The sequence below is a fragment of the Coenobita brevimanus genome, chromosome 20 (assembly GCF_032717465.1).
Source record: "Coenobita brevimanus isolate Jiangsu-jjx chromosome 20, ASM3271746v2, whole genome shotgun sequence".
In the NCBI taxonomy this organism is placed as follows: Eukaryota; Metazoa; Arthropoda; class Malacostraca; order Decapoda; family Coenobitidae; genus Coenobita; species Coenobita brevimanus.
Window position 1 is genome coordinate 8,788,724 of NC_136973.1, and position 20,191 is coordinate 8,808,914.

Consider the following 20,191-nt stretch of genomic DNA (forward strand, 5'->3'; position numbering starts at 1 on the left):
CATGCATTTTGCACTTCAGCTTCTCTTCCCTTTCATTTTATAATTTAGTATCAACTCCATATATCCATTTTTTCCTCCCTACTTCCAGAGGACTTTTCAGGTGCTTGATGTAGCTTTAATCCCTGTACCATTATGGCATTCAGTTGAGTAAAGCGTGTGGTAATAGTGAGAATCTATTGGTCTGTTTATGTGTAGCAACAAGTCGTAGAACCAGAAGGAATAGCCTGAAACGAATCCTCTCTGTGATTCCCTATCCTCTACCAGTCTGTCTCCACACTACTTCCTCTCAGAACTTATTTTCAGTCCTCACACTTGTAAATTGCTCTTCCAACAAGCCACATTTCTGTATGTTGAAATGGTGATAATGCTGTCATGCTGTGACTTTTCTTACATGCACACTTCCCTATTCCTTATCATATCTTCATATGCACCTGCAGCCATTCTTCTCTGCTGTACTCTTTCTTGCACTTCGTCCTCCATATTTCTGTCCTTGGTCATTACACTGCCTATGTTTGAAGGCACTCACATTTTCCATTTCCTGGCCATACAGTTTTTATTTCATTTTCTTGCAAAGGCTATAACTTTACTTTTTGCTTCATACACTTTTCAGTTTTGTTTCACTGACTGCACAGTATTTCCAAAATCATTTGCCAAACCTTTCAGGAATATAATAAGGTTACTTTATCAAAGAGATTAATGCAGTCACTCTCCTGCAACGCAGTCCCACCTAGCCTAAATAAAATAATTTGGCATTAGCGTAGGGTGGGAACATGGAATGTGAGAGGAGTGAATGATGAAGTGAAAGAGAGAGAGATTGTTCAGGTGCTTGAGGATGCAAAAGTGGATATATGTGGATTGACTGAAACTAAATGGAAAGGTGAAAGGGTGAGAGAATGGGAATATGGTGTAGGTATATGTGCGGGAGTCAGTGAGAATGAGAGTGCAAGAGAGGGAGTATGTCTGATGATAAGCAAGAAGTGGAAGGAGAATATAAGAGAGTATGGAACAGTGGGTGCAAGGATTGTATGGGTGAGGATGAAAGTAGGTATACAAGCATGGGCGATTGTATGTGTGTATGCTCCAACAGAGGATCGAGTGGCAAGAGTGAAAGAGGAGTTTTGGGCGAGAGTAGAAGCATGTATGGACAAGTTTGAGAGGAGCGAGAGAGTGCTGTTGATTGGAGACATGAATGGCAAAGTTGGGAATGTACGAGTGGATGGAGTGGTTGGTCAGTGGGGTGTGCCAGCTGAAGTAGATGGGAATGGTAGTGCTTTGGTGGACATCTGTGCTTGTAAGGGGTTGGCAATAGCCAACACCTACTTTCGTCATAAGATGATCCACCGGTATACATGGAGAGTAATGAGGAGGATGGATGGTGAACTTGTTGAACGAAAGGCAATGATAGACTATGTGTGTGTGGATGGGCGAATGAGAAGACAAATGTTGGATGCAAGAGTGTGGAGAGGGTGGGGGAATGGAGTCTCGGACCATCACTTAGTGATGGCCAAGGTAAAGATGCAAAGAAAGTGGTTGAGGAGGCGAAGGGGAAGACAGGAGGAAGCAGCTCCTGTGAGAAGAGTGGAGAAATTGCAAGATAGTGAGAAAATGACAGAGTATAAGAGCATAGTGGAAGAAAGATTGGGAAGGTATGAGCTAGAGCAGAAGGAAGGGGTGGAAGACGTATGTAAGATATTCACGGAAGAGATAGGCGCAACGTGTGAGGCGGTTTGTGGAGTGAGGAGGAGATGCAAGGGTGTGCAAGGGACAGCATGGTGGAATGATGAGGTGAAACGAACTGTGGAACAAAAGAAGAAGGCATATGGTGAATGGTTGGCGAGTAGAGGTAGGGGAGAAGATGAGAGAGAGAAGAGAGAGGTATATGTGAGCAGGAGAAGGGAGGTTAAGAGACTGGTGAAGGAGAGTAAGAAGAAAGTGGATGAAGAGTTTGGGAGGAATCTGAGTGTGAAATGGAGGGAGAGTAAGAAATTGTTTTGGAAGGAGGTAAAGAAAGTAAGGCAGTGTGAAAGGGGAAGTAATAGGGGAGTGAAAGATAGGAATAATAGATTGTTGGTGGAGAAGAGAGAGAAATTGAGGAGATGGAAGGAGCACTTTGAGGATTTGTTGAATGTAGAGAGTGAGAGCAGTGTGAGTATAAATGGTTGGGGAATGGCTGGGAGAAGAAGAGATGAGAGGAGGGAGGGTGAGATCAGTAGGGCGGAAGTAGTGGAAGCGATGAAGAAGATTAAGCTGGGAAAGGCCCCAGGAATTAATGGAGTGTATGGTGAAATGCTTAGGTATGGGGGTGAGATTGTTGTGGAGTGGATGTGGAAGTTGTGTAGATTGGCTTGGGAAGAGGGAAGGGTTCCAGAGGACTGGAGATCAGGTATAATTGTTCCTCTGTACAAAGGAAAAGGGGAGAGAGAAGTATGTGGTAACCATAGGGGTATTTGCCTTCTTAGTGTGACTGGTAAAATATATGGTAGAATACTCATTGATAGGGTTAGGCATATGACAGAGGAGCTAGTTGGAGAAGAACAAGGGGGATTTAGGAAGGGAAAAGGATGTGTAGATCATATATTTGTTCTAAGATGTTTAGTGGAGAAGTATCTAGAGAAGGGAAGGAAAGTGTATGCTGCCTTCATGGACTTGGAGAAAGCTTATGACAGAATAGATAGGCAAGGTATGTGGAAGGTATTAAGAATATATGGAGTGGAGGGGAAATTGTTGAGTGTTGTGAAGAGTATGTACGAGGGAGCCAGGGCTACGGTGCGAGTGGATAGTGAGCTGAGTGAGTTCTTTGATCTCAATGTGGAACTGAAACAGGGGTGTGTGATGTCTCCATGGCTGTTTAATATATATATGGATGGGGTTGTAAAGGAGGTGCAAGGTAGGGCAGTGGATGTGGGGCTGGCCCTAATGAATGAGGGTGAGATTTGGAAGCTTCCTGTGTTGCTGTTTGCTGATGATACAGTATTGTTGAGTGAAGATGAATGGGAGTTGCAAGGTTTGGTGAATGAATTTGGGACAGTGTGTAGGAGGAGGAAGCTGAAAGTTAATGTAAACAAAAGTAAAGTTATGGTGTTTGAGAGGAATGAAGTCACAGAGTGTGCAGTGAGGTTGGATGGTGAGGATATGGAGAATGTAAGTGCATTCAAGTACTTGGGTAGTGTGATGAGTAAGGATGGAACTTTGGGGGATGAAGTACGTGAAAGGGTACAGCAGGGAAGGAAGGTTGTTGGTACACTGAAAGCAGTGATGAGAAATAGGGAGGTGAGTATGGAAGTTAAGAAGTCACTGCATGATGGTATTGTGATCCCTACCCTGACGTATGGAAGCGAGGTGTGGACCTTGCAAGAGGGGAACAAGTCAAGAGTGAGAGCAGTGGAAATGAGTTACTTGAGAGGAGCATGTGGAGTGACGTGGAGGGACAGGTTGACGAATGAAGAAGTGAAGGAACTTTGTGGGGTAGATGTGGATGTGGTTGAGAAGATTAGGAGAAATACACTGAGGTGGTTTGGACATGTGGAGAGAATGGAGAATGAAAGACTGACTAAGAGGGTGTATGTAGGTGAGGTGGAGGGAGGGAGAGGGAGGGGTAGACCGAGGATGAGGTGGAGGGATGGAGTTGAGAGGTATATGAGGGAGGGGGGGGGTGAGTTGGGGGGAGGGTAGTCAAATGGTGGGTGACAGAGTGACTTGGAGGCGTTTTGTCTGCGGCCACCCTTTGCGGGATTAGGGCGTCGGGCTATAGATAGATAGATAGATAGAATAGAGTACTGTCCTAGAGTTCTCCCAACCATGAGAAGGTGACTTGCTTTGTTGAGTGAAGTAATTTGATATTAGGTGGAATCAAATATGAGACAAGCTATGATTACAGTATTAAAGGCTTAGCATGTTATGAGTCCCTTGTATATCTTAATTTTTGTTTTCAGTATCATATACTAGTCACTTTCTTCCTCACAGACTTTCATCATCATCATCATGACCTTTTCCCCCACCAAAGGGTGGGGTGAGGTAGCTAGGATCCAGAAAACAAGGAAAGAGAATCTCTCTCTCTCTCTTTCTCTCTCTCTCTCTATTGTTTTACCATTGTTGTTTCAGTGATCAGGCTCTTTGGATCTGCCTGTGTACATTCCACCTCTGTTACATAGGGCACGTAACACCTGTGTAGCAGTGCATTGTCATATATTTTCTGTCCAGATCTTTAAATCATTGAACAAATAATGCTCACTTCATCATATATGCAGTGTGTTGTCAACTCTTGGAACATACTTCCTTGGTTTGAATTTGCATCCACTTATGATCTTCAGGAATGCAGTGTGCAGGAATTGTTAAATGAATGGATCTTGGTATTCGGTATTGTAACATTTTTCTTGGATCATTCCATTCCTAGGTTCTCTTGCCTTTGCCAAAAATGGATAATCAAAGTCACATTCAAGGCAGCTTCCTAATTACAGTATATATGTATATGTACTGTGCACATATACAGTGCTCATCAGAAGTGTTGAGCGCGTATGGCAGGGCGCGCAATACTTATGGCCAAAAAAGAATCACTCGTTTTTGGTACTAAAAATTGAGCCAGATGTTTGGGGCGCTGGCATGACGTCACAGGAGCTTGAGGTCTTACTGCGCGCTGGTTGGTTCCTGCCTCAGTTGCCTACAGGCTGCGTGAGAGAGAGGAACTCTGCCGCGTCTCCCTCTTTTATTGCACCATTTTTTACTGAGTGTGCCGCAGTGTTTTGGCTTTTGCCACTTTGTTATGGCACCTACCCATGAACTATCGAGTGAAATCATATCCCAGATCATTGCTCTAAAGGAGGCAGGCCACCCCACGAAGGAAATTAGTGAATTGGTTGGTGTGGCTCGATCGACAGTGTGTGGGTGGTGCCCCCGTTTTCGAGTGGAAAACAGTGGTGACGTTCCCACAAAGAAACCGCGGTCTGTTAGGCCCAGGAAAACTTCCCCGAGGTCTGTTAATGTTTTAAAACGTGCAGTGGAGTCTAATCCTCGTGTGAGTGCAAGGAAAATAAAGGAGAGCAACCCGGAAGTGTTTGGTGAGGTTTCTGTGCGCACAGTGTCTTGAAGAGTCCATGAACTTGGTTACACAAGTCACAGGCCTGTGGGAAAGCCTCTTGTTACACATTACCAGCGACCTCGTAGGCTTGCTTTTGCTAACAAGTACCTTAACTGGGGTGAGGAGCAATGGTTGTCGGTGTTGTGGTCTGATGAGGCAACGTTTAGTGTTACCTGTAATCGAGGAGCACGGGTGTGCCGGCGCAAAGGTAGTGACCCGCTTGACCCCTGTTACATGGAAAGCACAGTTAAACACCCTGATTCACTCATGGTATGGGGTTGTTTTTCTGGTAAAGGTTTGGGGAAGCTTGTGCTAACCAAGAACTGCAGAGTGAATCAGGACGTTTATCTGGAGCTTCTTTGTGATCATTTACCTGAGTCCTTCGAGCTCACAGGTGCACGAGTGTTTCAGCAGGACGGTGCACCTGCTCATAAAGCCAGTTCGGTCACCAATTGGCTTCATGACTGTGAGGTACCATTCATGAAAGACTGGCCAGGCAATAGCCCAGACCTCAACCCGATTGAAAACCTCTGGTACCTTGTAAAGAAGAATCTCCAAGGGAAGGACGTGAGCTCTCTGCCTAAGCTGGAAGCCGGCATTCGTGACTCCTGGGACAAAATACCCCTCCAGCACCTCAGGAACCTTGCCCTTTCACTTCCAAGACGTCTCAGGTCCATGAAGAAGCGTAAAGGATACCCTATCAAGCACTAAAGGTAAATAAAATGCATTATATATATGTTTTTTCGATGTTGAAAGGTTTGTTTCGTAGGAGGGATGCAGGGCTCGATACTTCTGACGAGCACTGTACAGTATTCATGTCATCTCACTGTTTTTGCATTCACCTCACAACATTGCATGTTATATATAATACCCTCAGCACTCCCCATACTGGTACCAAAACAGTTTTGTATTTATTGTAATGTGCTTCATCTATAATTCATACCAGAGTTCTGCTCCTAAGACATTAGTCCTAGCAGTATGTTTAACATCCACAGGTAAAGAGCACTCAGCCATTGCCTGTTTGAAGTTGGTATATAGTACTCAGCTACTGCCTATTTATAGTTGGTATATAGTACTCAGCTACTGCTTATTTATAGTTGGTATATTGTAGTTGGCTACTGCATATTTGTAGCTGGTATAGAGCATTCAGCTACTACCTATTTGTAGCTGGTACAGAGCACACATATATTGACTATTTATAGTTGGTATACTGTATAGTACTCAGCTACTGCCTGTTAACCCCTAAAACGCGGCTGTGTACAGTCGATCCCCCCCCGAGTGGCGGGGTTGTATCGTGGTCTGAGTACCTGTAGGAAAATATTCGCCAAAAATCAGAGATTAACCCTAGAACATTATACTTTTTTTTTTTTTTTTTTTTTTTTTTTTTTTTTTTGTCCGACTTCTGGGCATAGGCTTCACAGCCTGCTCTCAAGGCCCAGCAGTCCTCCTACATACCATTCACCTCTCTACATGTCACCACTTCGGCGCTAACACCCACCGTCCATATTGAATACATGCTAGGGCTGTCTCATACAGGACTGGTGTATTGGTATTAGCGGGGGTACTTTTATGACATGTCGGCGGGTTATTTGGTAGATCAGGAAAGTCTGCTTTTTTATGATATTCAAATCCTTAAACTGTTCCCTGCCCCAGTCGGGATTCGAACCTGGGTCCATCAGGATTGCAGGCCGCCTCTCTACCGATTCAGCCACCTCCAGAGACAGGTGTTGAGCCTTCGTGGACTACCCAAGGACTTGTGGAGACTTGAAAAGTTGGGTAACCAAATCTTCACTTTCACACCTCCAGCAACCCGGTTTCCCCTCTACCACAGCCTCATTCTGTCACAGTAAACTTTATACTACAACGTAAAGGTAGTTAGGAATCCGTAATTGTACAATAAGCACTGAAAATAAGGCTAAAATCAACGGAGCGTATGGCCGACATGCACTGTGGCGGTGGTCTTCCCGTCACTCAACAAACATTTCCATTTTCACAGCTAAAAACATGTATACTACATTATTTTCAATCATATTACTTCCCAAAAATCACCACGGCGCGCTTTTTATTCTGCCTTACGTCCGCCACTTTATTCTCGTTCCTGTCGGCCGCTTGCACTGACTGGGAAGAGCTAGAACTCGCCATAATCTCACTTTGAAAGCCTGCAGTAAACTGACGCTAAACAGAGGCAAACCGTGAGAAAAAAAGCTAGTGTTACAACTGGGGAAACAAGCGTTTCCTAGTAGCATAAACTGCTTGTGAGAGGAGATCGCAGATTTACAGTTCTGAGCGCTCAGAGCACTGCCATGTATCACAGCCAGGCTGGCCGGGCCGTGGTGGGGGGGGGGATGGGGGGAAAACGCGATATTTGGCAACAACTGAGGTCAGTAGTACAAAGGTAAAGTATGCTAGTTGTAGCTAGAGGGTGGTGGTACTGATAGACAATACCAGCTGGAGCCTGCTTGCCCGCGGTTATTCAAAATTTACTAAAATCGCAAACGCAACGACCCGCCGTCCTGTCCTTTTGGCCGAGCGTCGCAAACGCGACGATCCGCGTTTTAGGGGTTAATGGGTCGGTATAGAGCATTCAGCTACTGCCTATTTATAGTTGGCATTTAGTACACAGCTACTGCCTGTATATAGTCAGTAAAGAGCACTCAGCTACCATGTATTTATAGTATTTATATGATACTCAGCTACTGCCTGTTTGTATCTGGTAAAGAGCACTTAGCTACTGCCTGTTTGTAGCTGGTAAAGAGCGCTCAGGTATTGCGTATTTAAAGTTGGTAAAGGGTATTCAGCTACTGCTTGTTTTTAGTTGGTAAAGAGCACTCAGCTACTGTCTATTTGTTGTTGGTAAATAATACTTGCTACTGCCAACTCATAGTTGGTAAGAGCACTCTGCAGCTGCCTTCTTCCTTCCCCAGTCGCCCAGTCCTCCTTTAGCTGTTCAGTTCTCGTCATTTCACTTCCCTGACTTAGCTGGTCTTTCTTCATCATCCATGCTGCATTACTTACACTTTGTCTCCCTCCATATGTAACTCATTCCTATACTTATTCAGTGCATTATCTTTTTCTATCTTTCCTGTATTATTTCTTTGCTTTTAGCTGTGTTTTGTTTCTTTGTTTCTGGATCCTGTGTCTCCCCATCTCTAGGAGGGAAAAAGTGCCAGGATGATGATGTCAAAGGAGAAGTAATTCACTTACTATCTAGTTTAAAATACATCAAAAATGTTATTTTGCAGTATTTAGTGTACACTCAACCCTCTATTTCCCGAACTAAAAGGGGGAGCAACCAGTCCAGGAACCCCAAAAGTCCGGGAATCGCAAAAGTCCGACCCCACATACCATTCCTCGGACTAATACCATACTTTGTCCGAATTCTCCAATATTGTCCACCAATTATTCCGATATTCTAGAGCATTCAGGAATGTAGACTACCTATACCAACATAACTAACATAAACAGTACATAAAATAACAACACTGACACAATAACAATAATAATAACTGACACAATAGCGTTATTTTGCTAGCTGCAACGCTAATAATGGTTGTTTAGACAATTGTTGACGAGAAAGTGGAGGGTATGATAGAAGAAGATCAGAAAGCTGAGGAAATAGAGGAAAATTAACGAGGAATGGAACACCACAAGGTGAGCCACCCACTGATCAGCTGACTGAGATACAAACATGCAATCATCTAATGTGATCTCGATCTTGGACCAAATCAGCAATTTTAATTGGAAAACTTTATCACCATATAGGTATGCACACCTAATTATTTGAAATTCAGTAAAAAATTGTACCTAATTTAATTATTAATAGAAAATCAGGATTCACAGCAAAAATTTCTTAAAGTTAGCAGAAGTGTTTTGCCTCTAGCCTAACAAATCGCCTAGACGGACTTCTGTTTTGTAATAATTATTGATTCACAATGCAGATACATTTTTTTTTTTTGCACTCATAATATTTATGCAAAATAGAAGTCTGTCAAGGCATGCTGACAATCTGAAGGGCAAATATCTGCTAACATTGGCCGACCACTCATCAGCTGACCAAGATACAAACACGCAGTCATTGAATGTGATCTTGATCTTGGACTAAATTGGCAATTTTACAGTAAAACCTAGATATAACAGACTTCAACAGACTGGAATTCGCTTTTATCGGACTTGAGGAGCTACCGGACTATCCATCCATCCATTGCCAGACGCCATGTATCCCAAACGGGGTGGTCAAGGGCTTAGAGTTAATTGTTTTACAGGGAGGGGCACTAATCCTCCACCAACCCCACTTGACACGTAGGGATGCCAACAGCATCTGGTGTTCCCAGGTGGTCACCCATCCAAGTACTAACCAGACCCAACGTTGCTTAACTTCGCTGATCGGACGGGAAGCGGTGTACTCAACGTGGCATGGCTACCGGACTAAATTCCTATATATCGGAAAAAGTCTGATAAAGCCAGAAGCAGTCCGAACAGCCTGACCATTTCAGCTATGTTCACCACAATAAGTTAAATAAATGACATGTTTATTAGTGTACAGTACAGTATTATTATGTATATTATACCATTTGACTGCTGTAGTGAAGTTATAACACAGTACAGTACTGCAGTGGTAGCCAAAACAGTATAAAAACCATTCATACGATCCGGACTAATGTCTAATATATTGGAAAAAGTCCGGTTTAGCAGGGGGAAGTCCGAATGTCGCTTTTAGCGGAATTTCGCATTTTTCGAAATGGCATGGGCCCCAATTAGTTCATTATAGTGAGGTCTTACTGTAATTGGAAAATATTTTACTCTTTTATCACCATAGAGGTATGCACACCTAATTATTTGAAATTCAGTAAAAAATTTGTGCTTAATTATTAATAGAAAATCAGGATTCACAGCAAAAATTTCTTAAAGTTAGCAGAAGTGCTTTTCCTCTAGCCTAACAACTCACCTTGACAGACTTTTGTTTTGTATAGATATCCCTTTGCAGCAGATACTGTACATTTTTTATACTCAATAAATATTTATGCAAAATAGAAGTCTGTCAAGGCATGCTGACAATCTGCAAAGGGATTTTTTTTTTTTTTTTTTTTTTTTTTTTTTTTTTTAATGTATCCGACTCTGGGCATAGGCTTCACAGCCTGCTCCCAAGGCCCAGCAGTCCTCCTACATACCCTCCTACATACCATACACCTCTACATGTCATCTGGTAACATTGGCGCATTTTAGCTCTGAAACCTAATTTTTTTTATTAAGTTACATTAAGTACAATTTTTTTTTTAGCAGATATCAGATAATTAGGTGTGTATGAGCCACTGTGGCGAAAAAAATTTAAATATTTTCCAGTGAAAAGTGCTGATTCGGTATTTAGTCACACCGAGTCGGGTGAGCTGAGTAGGAATGGATCCCATTGACTTTGACCGTAAGATTTTTTTTTTATTTTTTTTTTATTATTACGTGAATTTTATTGTGCCCAAGCCTTCTTTAAATTTTATTGTTATGCAATAAACTATTTATAGTGGCATTTGAGAAAGGTAAGAGACAAATAGGATATTGCCACGAGTTAGAATGAACTGGTGGGGTGAAGCGGGTTGATGGCCAAGATGCATTTCATGTATGAAAATATCTTGTTGTGTGTGTTACAAATGGCCGTTATCAAGTCAAAACCTTGCTAAAATTATACTGTGTTGTGCAGCAGACTGCTTATAGTTTTATATGGGAGAATAATGGCCGGAATTTTGTGAGAATCTCGGACTTGTATGAGCATTTGTCCGGCATTTGATAATATTGTCTGGCCTAAGCCCGTGTCCGGGAAATCAGAAATCCGGGAAATAGAGCTACAGGAATTCAAGGGTCGAGTGTATTTAACTTCATGCCATATTGATATTAATATTATTGTAATTGTTTTTCAGATACTGCCCCTGCATGTGGTGACAGCACAAAAGCCATAATTGAACAACCACAGATGGGTGAACAAGGTCAGGAATCAACAAATATGGAAGCAGGAAAGGTGATAGAAGATGAAGAAAAGGTAAGTGTTTGAAACCGATAGCGGATTTTAAGCTAGGATAATCATAAATCACATCTGTATCTTTGCCCTCAGATTAGCACTATGGTCTTAGTTGCAGTGGGGTTGCTGTACTTTACATACCGGTATTTACTTCAGCACCTGACGCTGACAAGGAACCTAGCTACATGTGGTTGCATTGTGCTCGGTGGGTGGTGCAGCTGCAGCATCCATCTGGGAGCCAAACCTTTTCATATATCACTGCATGTTGCCATTTGAATGACTCTGGTCTGACCTGGTGTTTTGTCTGTCACAAGGGGGTGCCAAATCCCAGCAAGGTGTGTGCACTGTACGGTGTGCCTGTGAGACAGCTTGGCAGAAGTCAGTTGCTTACCTGTGGTCAATGGGTCTACTGTCAGGACAAATTACTGTACTGGTTGTTGTTGCCGTTATGGTGCCAGGCTCATGAGGACGTGGACCTGGTGAATTGCAGGCTGAAGTTGCCCCTTCTGCAGTTCACCATCAACATTTCAGGGGGACAGGGATAGCAGCTCTGCACATGGCAATATCCGTTCAGCTGCATGAAGATGCCTCTCTCCAGCACCTCTGCACCTCACGAGCAGTACGGTATGCCACTCTAATGCAGCCCGCTTACACCACAGTACACTTACTCATCTCCTGCCTTCACTTTCCCTGCACAGATAAACCTTCAGCATAATCTCAATAAAAGATCTTTGACAGTGCCTATGTCAAGGTGAGCTTGAGACTGCATCGGCAACCTTGCTCCTTGTTGCATGCCATTTTTTTTCTGTGGGCTAAGTATTTCCACTTTGCTCCCAGAGAACAGTGGGCCTGTGAACAAAGTAGGCAATTTATATTGGGAATCTGCAGTGCCACATGCAATTGCTTTGTACAAGCTTACAGCCTTTCCTGGTGTTGATCAATCCTGGTCTCTGTCTAAGCAGCCCCATTACTCAGAGGCAAGCAGCCACTCCTGTAGGCTCATCCTGTGCAGTAAACCTATGTTTCCTTGTAGGTGTCAGCACCTTGCCACAACGAGAGTGGGAAAAGTGTGCAGGTTTGGTTCGCGGATGGACTGTGGATTGGCATCTCACCACCCAGTTAGAAGGGGCTCTATATGTAGCAGGCTTCATGATATCCCATTGTTTGGTTATGTGGTTACCATCCAGAATAGTGAATGGAGTAATGAAAATAGACAGGATGGAAAGGGAGAAGTAAGAGAGAAGAGGACAGACTGAAAAAGAATGATAAAAGGAAGAAGTAGGCAACAGTACATCAAGTGAGTGGTTGATGGTCACCACTACCTATCACCAACTTTTCTTGTGAATGACCCAACTCAGATGGGCTATTTACCATATACAGCAACTGGGCTACATCTAGCACTGCCGTTTGTTTTATGTGGTCTGTCATAGTGTCCAGCTGTAGCAAATTGTCTTGGAAATCTCATACATTTAGACATGGTACACAGACTGTGCATTATGTATGAGAGTTGAGAGGCTGTACAGTAGCTTTCAAGTAAGAAAGCTGTTAACCGTCCCTTTGACAGTAAACTATAACTTATCAGTCAACATTCACACATATGCTGTATATGACGTATGTCCAGAAACAAACAGAACTTTTTAAACAGCCCACCAACTGGCAGCCATATTATAATCGTGATGGAAGCACTGTGTAGCGGCAACTTTGAGCTGTAGTCTAACACTAGCTGCATCACGCCGTGTCACTTCATTGAGGCACACATGCTTGACTGTGTTTAGTGCATTTGGTGAATTTTGTACTATCTCTTTTGTTGTCTGAAATTGGTGATCCCTCTGGGTGGATTTGAACTTTGGGAACATAAAAAAGTCCACAGGGGCCAAATATGGAGAGTATGATGGGTGGGGGACAGCTGATGTCTCGTGTTTCGGCCAAAAGTCACTGATAAGGAACGATGCGTGAGCAGGTGCATTGTCATGGTGCAGCATCCAGGCTTTGTTTATCCATGCCTCAGGCTTGTTCCTTCACGCTGCCGCCCTCAGACACTTTAGGATGTTCAAGTAAAACTCTGTTCACTGTCTGGCCACATGGAACAAACTCATGATGAATGATGCCCTTCCAGTAAAAATAGACGATCAGCAGCACCTTCACATTTGAGTGACTCTGACATGCGTGTTTTGGTTGTAGTGACGATTTTCCAACCCACTGTGATGGTTGCCTTTTTGTTTTGACCTTGTAACCATACACCCATGTTTCATCCCTTGTTATGGCTTTTTTTAGAATTGTTTTTTGTTTTGTTTCGTCTGCAAAGCCGTCAACATGCTTGCATTCGTCAGCCTCATCACCTAATGGCAGCGCTCCATACTGCTTGATCTCTGGCAGCCTCCCTATTGTGTTCCTTATCCCTGAGGTCACACCCTTATGATCTCATCCCAGGTAAAAGGCCTGCCTCTTGGAACCGTACTCCCAGCATTGACACATCTCACTTTCTGTACCCAACTGTAATCCCCCATCCTCTTCACATACCCAAACCATCTCAGTCTACCTCTCATCACAGCATCAATACACTCCAGTTCCATCCTTTCTCTTAACTTATCCATCAGAAACCTATCCCCCCAGGCCTTGCATTCAAGGACGCACTGCACATCCACCTAATCACAGTCATTTCTGTATGTTTGAGCGTGTGACTATCCTCTTCCTCTACTGCCCAGGTCTCACCACCACGCAGCATTACACTCCTAACATGCTGCCGACAAAGATCCCTTAACAGAATTTCATGCAGACACATTGCTCTTCAAGATATTCCATTGTTGAAGAATCACCAAGTGCACTAAACACACATTCACTCAAGTGTGTGTACCTCGATAACAGAGTGACATGGCTAGTGTAAGACTAAAGCTTAAAGTCACCACTACACAGCACTCCTATTGTGATCGTGATACGGATGCTAGTTGGTGCGTTACTTAAAAAAGTTCGGTTCATTTTGGACAGACCTTGTACTATGGGTCACAAAAGTATTGGCGCACAATATGCGTGAAACATTTTGGATCACAGAACAAAGGCCACTGAAATATTAATGTCCGACCCACCATATGTTGGCAGCCCTGATGTCGGGAGGTGTCATATATTGCTAGCTAGCAGTATCCTCTTGCAAACATATAGCAAATGTTAAACAGTATCAGTGTTGCAGGAAACAGCATCTTTATTGTGTTCAAACGTTTCGACATATTGAACTAGGTCATCTTCATTGGATCCAAAAAGATATGAAATGGCCTGTAAGATGATTAAAATCCTAAAATAACTATTTGAGCTTGAGCTCATCATACAAATAAAGAAACAAAAAAACATGTTAACTTACAGGGGGGTCTTAATTACACAATATATTTAAAGGGACAGCAGACTTGACAGTTGTTTAGGGCCAGTTTTTGTTTATATATGGATTCTAGTATTCTCAGATTCTTATTGTCACATGTATCTATGATACAGAAGTTTTTGAAATCAGCAGAACTATTTTAGTGATATGAATGTTCCTTTACCACTGAGTGAGGAGGGTTGCTCACAGGGAGACCTGACCTACTCGACGAGCATGGAGGTCAGTCAAGTAGGTCAGGTCTCCCTGTCAGCAACCCTCCTCACTCAGAGGTAAGGGAGCATTCATATCATTGTAATACTTCTGTTGATTCCAAAAACTTCAGTATCATAGACACATATGACAGTAAGAAACTGAGGATACTAGAATCCATATGTATAAACAAAAACTGGCCCTAAACAACTGTCAGTCTGCTGTTCCGTTAAATATGCTGTGGCGTGTACGTGCCAATGCAAAATCGTGCAAGCAGAGTGAGAGAAGAGTTCTGGACAATGTGGAAGTGTGCATGGAAAAGTTTGAAAGGATGAGAGAGTGTTTTTGATCGGTGATATGAATGGTAAAGTAGGGCTTTTGAAGGTGGATGGAGTAGTTGGTGAGTGGGTGTGCCTGCTGAGATAGATGAGAATGGCAGCGCTTTAGTGGACATTTGTGCCAGGAGGGGGTTGGTGACAACCAATACCTTCTTCATCCATCCATCATCGAATCCTACATTGCCCCATGAGGAACATGGGAGCCCGGGGCTAGGCATTTGCTCCCGACATTTAAGATGAGAGTGACCAGCCTCACTCATCCCTGAGTGGTATTAGATGAGCAATCAACCCCAACCACACCTTGGATATAAACCTTCACCGGCTCAATCCGATTGGAGCACAATAATTACCCACTAAACCACCAGGCGCCAAAATTTGGTTATATGGTTACCACCCAGCGTAGAAAATGGTTTCCTGGTGTACAGGACACCATTTGGCTTTTCACTCAGTGTAGAGTCACCCACAGGCTGAAGGAAGAGCTTCAGGCACAAAATGATCCACAGGTATACATGGCAGGTGATGACAAGGATGGGTGGTGAACTGAATGAAAGGAAGGCTATGATTGATTATGTGTGTGTGGATTGAAGGATGTGAAGGTGTGTAATGGATGCAAAAGCATATAGAGTTTGGGGGAGTGGACTTTCTGACCACCACCAAGTTGTGGTCAGAATCAAGGTCCAAGTAAAATGGAGAAATAGAAGAAGGAAAAGACGAGATTCCGGAGTAGTTACAAGGAGAGTGGAAAGGTTACAAGAGGATGAGAAAAAGGCAGGATATAAGAGAGAAGTGGAGGAATGGTTGGGCAAATATGAATTGGAGCAGATGGGGGACGTGGAAGGTGTGTGCAAGATATACCCAAAAGAAATATGTGCAGCATGTGAGGTGGTGTGTGGGGTGAAGAGAAGATGAAAGGCAGTGCAAGGAACAGCATGGTGTTATGAAGAGGTGAGACAAGCTGTGTTAGAAAAAGAAGAAAGCATATAATGAATGGATGGAAAATGGGGGCGTGGAAGAAGTTGAGAGACGGAGGAGAGAGTTATATGTAGAAAGGAAGAGAGAGGTGAAAAGATTAGTAAGAGAGAGTAAGAAGAGAGCAGATGAGGAATTTGGAAGGAATTTGCGTGTAAAGTGGAGGGACTGAAAGAAAATGTTCTGGAAAGAGGTAAGGAGAGTTAGACAGGGTGGCAGTGAAGTTAGTAGGGGAGTGAAAGATGAAAATGGTAGATTACTAGTGGAGAGGGGAGAAAAAGTGAGCAGATGGAGAGAACACTTTAAGGAATTGTTGAACATAGAGAATGAAAGTAATGTGAGTATAAGTGGCTGGGGAATGGCTGGGAGAAGGAGGGAGGTGAGAAGACAGGAAGAAATCAGTAAGATGGAAGTTGTGGAAGGAGTAATGAAAGTCAAAATGGGGAAAGCCCCAGGAATTGACGGAGTGTGTGGTGAAATGCTGAAGCATGGGGGAGAGATAGTAGTAGAATGGATGTGGAAGATGTGCAGATTGGCCTGGGAGGAAGGTAGAGTCCCGGAGGATTGGAAGCCAGGTATAATTATTCCCTTGTACAAAGGAAAAGGGGAAAAAGAAGTGTGTGGTAATCATAGGGGCATTCGTCTTCTTAGTGTAATAGGAAAAGTATATGGTAGGATACTTACTTACAGAGTTAGGGAAATAACAGAGGAATTAGTTGGAGAAGAACAGGGAAGTTTTAGGAAGGGAAGAGGTTGTGTAGATCAGATATTCATTCTTAGATCTTTAGTGGAAAAGTTTCTAGAGAAGGGAAAGAAATTGTATGCGGCCTTCATGGATTTGGAGAAAGCATATGACAGGGTGAATAGACAAGGATTGTAAGTATTTAGAATATATGGAGTAGATGGGAAGTTGTTGAATGCTGTGAAGAATATGTATGAGGGTGCTAAGGCTGCAGTGCGTGTGGATAGTGAACTGAGTGAGTTTTTCTATTTGAAGGTTGGGTTGAAACAGGGATGTGTCATGTTTCCATGGTTGTTCAATCTGTACATGGGTTTGGTTATAAAAGAGATGAAAGGTAGGGCAGTGGATGTTGGAGTGGCCCTAATGAGAGAGGGCAGTGTTTGGAAACTCCCTGTACTGTTGTTTGCAGATGATACTGTGTTGTTAAGTGAAGACGAAGGGGAGCTGCAAGGCTTGGTGGATGAGTTTGGGAGAATGTGTAAGAAACGGAATCTAAAGGTGAATGTAGGGAAGAGTAACGTTATGGACTTCAAGAGAGGTGAAGTCAGTGAATGTGCAGTGAGGTTGGATGATGAGGAAATGGAAAATGTGAATATGTTTATGTACTTGGGTAGTGTGATGAGTAAGGATGGAAGTTTAGAGGATGAAGTGCTTGAAAGGGTACAGCAAGGAAGAAAGGTTGCTTGTTCTTTGAAATCAGTGATAAGAAACAAGGAAGTGAACATGGAAGTGAAAAAATTAATACATGACAGTATTGTGATACCAACTCTTCACATATGGTAGTGAAGCTTGGACGTTGTTGGAGGGTCACAGGTCAAGAGTGAGAGCTGTGGAAATGAGTTACTTGAGCCTATGGAGTCACATGGAGAGACAGATTTACAAGTGAGGATGTGAAGGAGCATTGTGGTGTGGACGTGGATGTGATAGGAAGCGTTATGAGAAACACAACGAGGTGGTTTAGCCATGTGGAGAGGATGGAGAGTGAGAAACTGTTGAGGAGAGTGTATGTGAGTGAGGTGGAGAGGGGAGAAGGGGAGGGGGAGGCCAAGGATGAGATGGAGGGATGGAGTGGAGAGGTATATGAGAGAGGGGGGTGTGAGTTGGGAGCAGGGCAGTGAAGTGGTGGAGGATAGGGCGACATGGAGGCGATTTGTTTGTGGCCACCCCATATGGGATTAAGGTGTCTGGCAATAGATAGATAGATAGTGTAATTAAGACCCCCCTGTAATTTAACATGTTTTTTTTTTTTTTTTTTTTTTTTTTTTTTTTTTTAATGAGCTCAAGCTCAAATAGTTCTTTTAGTATTTTATTTACCTTACAGGTCATTTCATATCTTTTTAGAGCCACTGAAGATGGCATAGTTCAATATGTCAAAACATCTGGACACAATAAAGATGCTGTTTGTTGCAACACTGATATTGCTTATCCTGTGCAAGTTGTGGTTCCCTCAGGACAAGCCTGTCTCAATAGTAGATGTTATGTTTATATAACAGACATTATTCATACACACTGAGATGTTGGCAATGTATGGTAGCCTGTCAGCAGTTCTTCGAATGTTTTCAGTAGGCATTGAACCCTTGTGCACCGATACTTTTGTGACCCATAGTACATGCATACTTTTTTTAAAGCTATGTTTTATGCTTATATGGTTCCCATGATGGTTGTTTTTGAAGCTGTAGAGTCCCCTGCAGCATTGTGGCCAAGCCCCCTAATCTATAGGTTCTTTCTAAGGGCCTCATTATGTTTTTTCATGTTTGTCCACAAGGGCTGTCCTCCACATTCAGGTTACTCACACATTCCCCCCACTTGTCATGAACACTTCAGCCTTACCTGTGCACATCACTTCAGTAACACAAACTGTGCTCTGTATCCTCGATGTGCATGAATTGTTCATTCCATGGGTGTGCCATGACACCCATGTCATCATTCTCATTTTACTGTCCTTGGATCTTTGAACTTGTTCCTCATTTACGTTCTGTGTTGCCATCATACAGCATCACTCTCCTTGTGTATGACCATAAAGTTTTCCTTTCATGCGGTGAGATTTCATTATTATCCAAGCTAATAGCTCTCAAAACTTCCATCTACTGCACCATCACAACCTGCACTGATTGCATTCCCAAGTAGTGTAACTCATAACCACACAAGGGAACCATATCTACATCACTCTCCTCCAGCCCTGCCTGCACCACACAGTGTGTTTTAGCTTCTTGTGCACTAATAATTGGTAATACTTTGCAGGCTGCTTTTCACACCATTACATCTTACACACCCAGTATCCTGAAACACCATGTGAAGGTAGTACCAACACATTTCTGTTTAGGCAATGGACACCCTTGCATATGGCACCACAGTAATACCAACACCCTTGCATATGTCACCACTGCACTACCAACACTGTTGCATATGGCACCACTGTAATATCAACATTCTTGCATATAGCGCCACTGGACTACCAACATCCTTGGATATAGCACCACTGGACTACCAGCATCCTTGCATATAGCATGACAGTACTACCAACATCCTTGCATGTAACACCCCTGTACTACCAACATCCTTGCATATAGCAAGACAGTATTACCAACACCCTTTCATATGGCACCACTCTACTACCATCATCCTTCCTGTTCCTGTGTATGGCATAGGGCCACTGAGCACTCATCAGTGAGCCTGTCATCCCACTAATGGAAAATTTTGTCATACCCATGTTTACTCTTAAACTTATAGATTGCATACCATCTATCCACCTTGTAAGTTTCTCCTCAGTGCTTTTTACTTTCAGCATTTAGTGCCATACAACATATTGGCAACATACAGTACGTGGCTGCCCAGGCATGAAACCTTACCATGACTCTTTAGTCACAAAAAGAAATGGAGATATTTGTGGAAGACCTCTGCACACCCACCCCTACTGTAATCTCTTTCTTTTACTCCACCCATTCTGTTACATGTTCCTGAATCACACATCTCATGACCACCGGCTCAAGCCACTGTTTTAGTCCATCCTCTCATTATTCATATAATGGCCACTCTAAACACCCTCTCAGATACCTTCTCCAGATGTATAAAGATGTAATTCTTCCCATCCAGTACTGGTATTGCTCCATCATGATGTGTACTGTAGAGGCTGAGGGCTTGGCCACTCATTGCATTTGAAGGAGTGACTATTTGCTCATTCCCGAGAAGTATTTTGTTAGCAGTAATTCCCAGCCACCCTTAGGAAGCAGACTACTAAGAGTCACATCCAGTGGAATTGCCTTAACTTGCTAGACAACCAGGTATCTGAGAAAGTGTAGGAGGGCAGCAAGGCTAATGCACTCCATCAGTATCCACAGCATGAAAGCCCATCCTTGATCTCCCTTCATGCATGGAAGAACTGCCTCTTAAAGGGAATGTATAATTTCCCAGTTATGCAGATAGCCAAGCACTCCCTTCCCCTTGTCAGCATTCACAGTCACCCTTGTCAGTTCCTCCTCACAGTTATTGTGATTAAGTTGGTACTGCA

General features: G+C 43.2%; 1 protein-coding gene and 1 non-coding gene across 3 annotated transcripts in view; one reads left to right on the top strand and one right to left on the bottom strand.

The window, feature by feature from the left end:
- The window catches only part of LOC145391974 (TATA box-binding protein-like 1), a 128,504-nt gene that overhangs the window by 37,415 nt on the left and 70,898 nt on the right, over positions 1 to 20,191 (top strand). For both annotated transcript variants that reach the window (XM_080266486.1, XM_080266485.1), the window contains one exon: positions 10,981 to 11,099. In XM_080266486.1, the coding sequence (XP_080122612.1) occupies positions 10,981 to 11,099 (119 nt within the window). The remainder of the gene's footprint in view (positions 1 to 10,980; positions 11,100 to 20,191) is intronic.
- LOC145391995 (5S ribosomal RNA) lies at positions 9,381 to 9,499 on the bottom strand. The gene has a single exon (XR_013895936.1). It is a non-coding gene; the product is annotated as a 5S ribosomal RNA (ribosomal RNA).